This window comes from Orycteropus afer, unplaced genomic scaffold (genome assembly GCF_000298275.1).
Source record: "Orycteropus afer afer isolate SDZICR_OR568_19922 unplaced genomic scaffold, OryAfe1.0 scaffold00376, whole genome shotgun sequence".
NCBI lineage: Eukaryota > Metazoa > Chordata > Mammalia > Tubulidentata > Orycteropodidae > Orycteropus > Orycteropus afer.
This window is the reverse complement of record NW_006921963.1, coordinates 2,475,754-2,484,120: the sequence shown is the minus strand read 5'-3', so window position 1 is coordinate 2,484,120 and position 8,367 is coordinate 2,475,754. Positions and strand designations below refer to the sequence as shown.

At 43.2% G+C, this 8,367-nt stretch overlaps 1 protein-coding gene across 1 annotated transcript in view; it reads left to right on the top strand.

Moving 5' to 3' along the window:
* VWA3A (von Willebrand factor A domain containing 3A) overlaps positions 1-8,367 on the top strand; it is an 87,131-nt gene that overhangs the window by 38,805 nt on the left and 39,959 nt on the right. The window contains exons 13-15 of the mRNA XM_007953198.1: positions 2,888-2,968; positions 3,176-3,270; positions 4,868-4,987. Of these exons, the coding sequence (XP_007951389.1) occupies positions 2,888-2,968; positions 3,176-3,270; positions 4,868-4,987 (296 nt within the window). The remainder of the gene's footprint in view (positions 1-2,887; positions 2,969-3,175; positions 3,271-4,867; positions 4,988-8,367) is intronic.

Sequence of the window (8,367 nt, the reverse complement as noted above, 5' to 3'; positions counted from 1 at the left end):
GTCAATCACAGAAGGACAAATATTATATCAGTCCATTATTGTAAAAGTCAAGGAAAGGTTTATCTATGGAAGGAAATTTTCCTTGTTGGTTACCAGGGGTGGGAGGGGAGGGGAGGGAACACTGTTAGATAGTAGAGATTAGTATTGATTTGGATGAAGAGAAGGGCAATGTACCAAATTGTGAGTGATCAATATGGTGGCATTGAGGAAGAGGAAGACATAGAGAGGTCCATGGGAGGTACAGATGACAAAGATGAACCTTTGCACATACAGTACTGCATTGTCAGTGAAGGCAAACATGGGTATACAGGTGGATGGATGGGTGGGCAGGCTGAACTATTAGGTATGTCTATGAAGCAGAGAGTGTACCAAGAGCATGTATAGGGTTGGCAGATATGGTCCTATAAGTGTATGATCTGTAAGAATTCTCAGGTGTATAGTAGAGCTGACAAGGGACAAGGTGTAGTCACTTCTTGGTCACAGCTAGCTACCCAGAGGGACCGAGTAGTTGAACTGGTGGGCTTGGGACCATAGTCAAAGGGGACATCAAGCTCAATTGGCATAACATACTACACAAAATATTGTTCCACCTCCTACTTAGGTGAGTAGTGACTGGTATCTTAATAAGAAGCTTGCAAGCAGCTATCTAGATGCAATGATGGGTCTTTCCTCATCCAGAGCAAAGAAGAATGAAGAAAACCAAAAATTCATGGAAATAATTAGTCCTAGTGACTGGTACACCATGCAATCCGCAGCCTATATGACTATGACACCAGAAGAACGAGATGGTGCCCAGATACCATTATCAACCACTCGGAGGGGGATCTATATAGGAGATACTGGAAGGAGAGGGAGAACAATGTGGAACAAAACTCAAAATCATTTGGGAAAAAAAGGGGGCAGGAGACCAGGTTTGCTGGTCTGATAGAGTCTGGTGGAACCACTGAGACTATGGCCCCTAGCTGCCCTACAGGTCTGGAATTAAACCCACACCTATGGCTTCTACCAAAACAAAAGGCATATGAGTTGAACATTTACCTGAGGTAGATACACTCCTTGGAGAGAACAATCATGGGAGAAAGAAGGGCTGCTTATGCACAGGAATACAGCTCAGGGGGCAGGAATGCATGGAAGGATGGACACAGGGAAGAGGTATCTATGGGGAGGAAGTAGGCGGGGAGCTGTTACATTGGGGTAAATTGTGGTCAATGTCATGAGACAAAGTGTATGTGAACTGCTGTATGGAAAATGAATTTGCACTGTAAATTTTCACCCAAATCACACACACACACACACACACACACACACACACAAAGAGTGTGGGCCAAGCAGCCTGAAGTGGGATGCAGGCTTTATGAGAAATCTAGAATTCTCATTAAAGCTACTGTAGCTACTGTTTTTCAAAAAGCTGAAAATGCAGCTTGGGAGATGGGGCAAGAAAAAGTAAATGGGTACTATGATCACCTCTTTCATGAAGGTTTCCCACCACTCCACTCAGCTACAACAGACTCCTCTCTTTTGTGCCCCACTGTTCCTTGTAAAGGAGCTCTGGTGGTGTAGTGCCTAAGGCATTTGACTGCTAACCAGAAGGCTGGTGGTTCAAACCCACCAGCACTCCTCAGAAGGAAAGTTGGGCAATCCACTTCCGTAGTGCTACCGCCTTGTAAAGGAGCTCTGGTAGTGTAGTGCCTAAGGCACTTGACTGCTAACCAGAGGCTGGTGGTTCAAACCCACCAGCCACTCCTCGGAAGGAAGATGGGGCAATCTACTTCTGTAGTGATACTGCCTCGGAAACCCGAGGAGCAGTCGCTATGGGTCGGGGCTGACTCAACGGCCCATAACAACAACAACAACTGCCTCGGAAACCCAAGGATGTGTCTCTATGAGTCAGGTTTGACTCAACAGCAGTGAGTTTATTTTGGTTTGGTTCCTTGTAAAGCTCCCATAACATATTAGTATGAGTGTATTTCACATGTCTAAATTGCCACCAGAGTATATGAGCCATTTATGAAAATGTCTTCTCCAATTGTATATCCCCAACAATTGACAATTGTTAACTAACAATCAGGTGATCAATGAATGTTTAGTAGGTGGATGAGTGGGTGCATAGATGGAAGGAAGGATAGAAAGGAAAATGGAAAGAAGGATGAATGGGTGCATGGATGAAAATATTGATGAAGGCATGAAAACATGTAAATGGATGGAAAGGTGAAAAAGTGATGGAATATGGAAGGAGAAATTAACACAGATGATAGGAATGGAATAAAGGATGGATGAAAGTGAAATCTAAAGTAAGACTGGAAGGATGGGGAAGTGGAAGGAAGGAATAATAATGATAAAAAGGACTGAGGAGAGATGGCAGAATGAAAAGAAAGAGGGATGGAGTGAGGGATAGATAGTTCTCTCAATGGATGCATGAATGACTACATGTTAGTTAGAGAGGTGGCATCATGACTTGGTGAAAGGTGAGAGAACAGGATGAAAAAATTGTATTTTCAAAGTGTCCATGAAGGCCTAGCTGAGTTCCCAAACCTAAGAACCCCTGGCCAGCGTGTTTTCAGATCTCTGGTATTGCTGTCTGTTATCAAAACCCTCCAACCATATCTTGTAAGTAGGACTCAGAGGTTCCAAAGAGCCTCCTGAGATGGCAGCCTGGCTTGCTGTCAGCATGGTTCATCCAGAGGACCACTCTCCTGAAGGCCCTCTGCTGTTAGTCCCAAATAAGACAATGATTTGGTAAGGGGTGATCTGACTCCAGATGGTCTTATTTCCCTCTCATTTCCCTCTCAGGCATCTGATTCAGGGAACAAGTACCCAAGTTAAACTCACAATCCTTTTCCCAAATCTATGTTCATCTCCCCTCTCTCTTGCCCATGTTGGAGTGCAGAAGGCAATGGTACAATTTGAGTGGCACGATGGAACAGTGAAGAATATTCACGTGGACCCACCCTTCCTCTATGAGTACCAGGTCAGTGATGGATCCAATCAGTCAGCATAAGGGTGTGAGGAGTGTGGGTGGAAAACACCATGGGATGTGGAGATACCACACCAGGCCATGGGCTGAAGTCACACCATGCCCATAAGCCAATTGAGGTCTACACCTCACACACACATAGACCCTTTAACTGGCCATCTTTGAGAAGTCACTCACTGTGTATGGCCCATGGGTTTTCAGAAACAGCTCAACAGAGCTATGCGGATGTATGAGAGACGAATCGAGTGGCTCTCCCTGGCCAGCAGAAGAATCTGGGGCACCGTCTGTGAGAAAAGGTACCTTCCCCAAGCAGTGCCCTTCCTGCCATGGCTCCAGTATATGAAACAGCACTTATCCAGCTCCTTAATTCCCCATTGGTAGCATCAGAAGCCATCACTTAGATTGTTACTATTGTTGTTAGCCACTGCCAAGTTGGCCCAGACTCTGGCCACGCGGTGCACAACAGAACAAAATACTGCCCAGTCTCGCACAATCCCTGTGATTGGTTGTGGGTTGGACCATTGTGGTCCACAGTGTTTTCATTGGCTGATTTTTGGAGATAGGTTGCCAGAATTTTCTTGCAGTCTGTCTTAGTCTGGAAGCTCCACTGAAACCTGGGGCATTGATGGTTCAGTGGTGGAATTCTCACCTTCCACATTGGAGGCCTGGGTTTGATTCCCAGCAACTGTACTTCATGTACAGCGGCCGCCACTCTGACAATGGAGGCTTGCATGTTGCTACGATGCTAATCTGGTCTCAGTTAGATTAAGGATCAGCAATGACTCAGCAGAACCTCTTGGAGGAGAAAGAAGTCACCACCATCATCGTTGATAAGAATTTCATCACTGTGTCACTCAGGATTCTTTCAGTTAAAAAGTGACAGAAACTAAATGCAAATTGGTGTAAGCAAAGCAAGAACTTTTGGTTCAGGTAACTGAAAATTCTAGGACAGATTTGATAGCTATCTTCAGGCATGGCTGGATCCAGGCGTTCTTTATGTCAGGAATCTCTCTTTCTTCATCTTTCAGCTCTATTTTCTTCTTTATTCATCTTGTTTTCAGGCAAGCTTTGTATTAGAAATTTAAAAAACAAAACAAAACACTGCCATTGAGTTGGATCCAACTCATAACGATCCCTCCTTGAGTTTCCGAGGCAGTATCACTATGGAAGTAGATTGCCCAACCTTCCTTCCAAGGGTGGATTTGAACCACCAGCCTTCTGGTTAGCAGTCAAGTGCCTTAGGCACTATGCCACCAGAGCTCAGCTTATAATTAATTAACCAGGGATCAGAGTTTGGTGACTTTCCTAAGACCACACAACTAGTAGGAAGTGGTAGTTGGACCAAGGTCTTCTGACTCCAAATTCAGTGGATTTTCTTTTGCTATCCATCACTTTCTCAAAAATGAGAATTGGTAGGGGGTGGGAGTGGGGTGGGAGCTATATAAGATTTAAAGTAGTAAAAGAAGGGGAGGCACCATAAGGCTGGAGATCTTAAAATGGGAAAAAAACATACCACATTTTCCCATTGGCCTCGGTACACCTTATGCCTTTATTACTTGCTTATCTTGTTTCTGCTTTCCCTACAAAGACCTCAACCTATAATGTTGAGCACTAGTACTTTGAAACATGACAGTCATCCCCTGCGCCTTAGACTATCTCCACCATCTGAGACTTTATTCCATTACAGAACCTCCTGCAAGATAAAGTTCCACTACCCCCCAGTCTACTGTTGTAAACCCCTCTGCTGACCTCAAACCACGGAGAAGATTTTGGCCACCTGTGAATCTGGCATGCAAAAATTCCCCTGGAAAAAACTTTAAATAATAAAATGGAACAAAATGAACATTATCTGTGAGATTCAGTTCTCCTTGTAGAGCTTGTGTTTCTTTTTAGGGTGGTTATACTGCTCGATATCTCTGTGACCAATTCCATGTACATTATTCATATCCAACACTCCCTGCGACTACTGCTTGAAGAGCAATTGTCCAACAAGGACTGCTTCAACATCATCGCGTAAGTGTCTCGTAGTTCACAGCAGGGTGGGGAGGTCATGTGGGTGGGGATGTCGCTGCTTGCTGAAGCTTCTGGCAGGTGGCTGGGAGACAGGTTTGGGGCACCCAGCATCCTAGGGTGGCCACCAGTTTATCTGATTTGGATGATCTTGTTTGGGGCATTGAATAATTAAATGGTGGTAGGATGGTCCCACTCTGGTGAAGGTGATAAGCAGCCCCAAAACACATTGCTTGATCAGCCAAGATCAGGTAACCCAGCCCATTGCCCCATGTGGCATCCAAGTTGATAAACACAAGAGAGAAAAGGAATGACTGACTACCAGGTATACCCTAGCCTCAGTCCCAAGCTCAGTTCTAGCAAGCCAGAATATTTTGAACATTTAAAATTCCAAATCTGAATTTAAATTCTAAGTTTAAATTATATACACATATATGCACATTTTCTTTTCTGGTTCATTTTTTCTTCTTGTGGTAAACGTATATGTAACAAAACATTAAACCTTTCAACATTCTTCATATGTTTATTTAGTTCAGTGACATTAATTATGTTCATCATGCTTTTTATTTTTTTATTATGAAATATTTCAAACAGAAGCAAAGACTAGTATGACGAACTCCCCTGTGCCCATAACCTAGCTTCAAAATCTGTCACCAAATGGCCAATCTTCTTTCTTTCTTTCGACCATCCCTTTCTCATTCCCACATTATACTATCACTCGTAACAGAAGCTCAGTGTCCCCTAAGCAGTGGCTGCTCTTTCCCCTCCCTCCCACCCACCCCTGGAAACCTTTAATAAACTTTGGTCTCTATACACTTGCCTAGCCTAGATATTTCATATAAGTGGAATCATGTAATATTTGCCTTTTTGCACACATTTTAATATATACACATATATACACATTTTATACCATTTTAGGGAGCTCTGGTAGCATAGTGACTAAGACACTTGCCTGCTAACCAGATGGCTGGCAGTTCAAACCCACCAGCCACTCCTCGGAAGGAAGGTTGGGCAATCCTACTTCCGTAGTGATGCCTCAGAAACCCAAGGAGGGGTCGCTATGAGTCGGGTTTGACTCGACGGCACATAACAACAACAACAACGATACCATTTTAACTAATTAGAGTACAAAGAAAAGGAGCCCACTCGATGCATACATTTTTACACATCTTCCCATTAAATAGGGCATGTTCTAAACCTATACATCAGGAATTAGGTGTTATCTTTACCAGAGCCTAATCTTTCCTTAGTAAAGCCTACAGATGTAGAATTTACAGAATATGTCCATTCATTTATTTATTCATTCAGTCATTCAACAACCTTGTTGAAAGCTTGCCATGTGCCAGTCACTGTGCTTGGCATTGGGGATATGGAAATAAATACACACAATACCTGCCTGGGTAGAGACAGAACCCAGATAAGAAATAGGAGTTATTAAGTGTTTTCTGTAGAAATCGTTAGAGGGCTGGATCTGGAACAGGGAAGAATCAAAGGTAGAATCAGTCCATTCTGCCTGAGTAGAGTGAAGCCTGGAAAGGTTCGTAGAGGAAGTAACCCTTCAGTTGAATCTTGACAGATGAATGATATTTGCCTACCACATGGGAATGATGGTGGTAATGGGAAGAAAGGTTATGGTTAGGGAGTTGAGGACAGGGATGAGGAGAGACTGTGCATGACAAAAACAAACAAAACAAAACAGATGATGGAGGATTTATGCTCAGGAATTTCCTATACTACAGAACATACAGGCATTGAAGAATTTTAGGCAAGTTAACAATATGATCAGATTTGCATCTTCAAATACTCAAGCAACGATGTGAAAGATGTATTGAAGAAGTGTAATTAATGCTGAAGGGAAGGAGAACAAAACCCAACCCAACCCACTGCCAATTGAATCAATTCCAACTCATAGTGATCCTATAGGACACAGAACTGCCCCATAGGGTTTCCAAGGCTGTTAACCTTTACAGAAGCAGATTGCCACGTCTTTCTCCCACAGAGCAGCTGGTGAGTTCAAATTGCTGACCTTTCATTTAGCGGCTGAGCACTTTAACGACTGCACCACCACATCTCCTTGGGGAGACCAGTTAAGGACTATTACAGTCCTCTGCACTGAGGTTGACTGAGCATGAACCAAGGCGATGGGGATGGAAAGAAAGGAATATCTGTGAGAGGTGTTGGGGGTGAGAGTCTACGTTTGGTCACTGTTTTTTTGGCAGGGGAGGAGAAAATGGAGATGAAGATGTCCCAGGTGGAGTAGACCGTTGCTTGATTCCAAAGGGATTCTCAAGATGAGATGTCCTGCTGGGAGCTCCAATGATAGATAGTAGACAGGAAGTATGGGTTTAAAAGCCATCAACATTTTGGTCAAGTTTTAAGATTTAAAGTAGTCAAGTTGAAAACGTGGGAGTGAATGAGTTACACCTTTGAAGAGCTGGAAGGGGAATAAGACAATCAAACAGGCATCAACGTTTGGGAGGGAGGCCAGAAGAAGGGAATCACCAAAGGAACACAAGAAAGGAACAGCCAGAGAGGAGAGGAAAGGCAAGCCAGAGGAGCATGATGTTAAGAAGTCAAGGAGAGGAAGCTTGTAGAAAGACTCAGAAACAGATCCTGCAGAAGCAAAGCAGCGAAGGGGAGGAGTGAAGGAATCCCCTGAATGCGATGAAAGAAGTCACTGACATGAAAACAGTGAGATGGAATTTTTAGCAATTCAAATTGGCAAATATTTGAAAGATTGATAATGCCCAGTGGTGGGGATGGTATGAGGAAAAGGGTACTCTCAGAAACTGGTGGTGGGAATGCAATTTGGCATACCCTCTGTATGAAATTATTTAAGTGTGTAGTCTTTGTTTCTTTAATTAAACCTTTAGATTATCATAAGGAATAAGGTGAAAAGACAAATGCACAAGGATGGTCAATGCAGAGTTATAATATAAGCTGGAAATTAGCTGAATGAACCTCAGGAAGGAACTGGTAACATAATCCTTACAGTGACACTCTGCAGCCATTCAAAAGAATGAGAGAGTTCAATGTGAGTGGACATACAAACATGTCCTCAATAAGTCCAAATGAATGGAAACAAACAGGTTACAAATAATATATCCTGCATAACTGTATTTGCATAGACATTTTAAAAATCTGAGACTTGACAGCAGTGAGTTTGGTGTTCTTTTGTTTTATAATAGAGATATTTCCATTGGAAGGGAAATAAAAGTCATTATTAGTGGGAGCTCTGGTGGCACTGTGGGTAAGGCATTTAGCTGCTAACCAGAAAGTTGGTGATTCAAACCCACCAGCTGCTCCATGGGAGGAAGATGAGGCAACCTACTTCTATAAAGATTTACTGTCTTGGAAACCGAATGGGGAGTGCTATGAGTTAG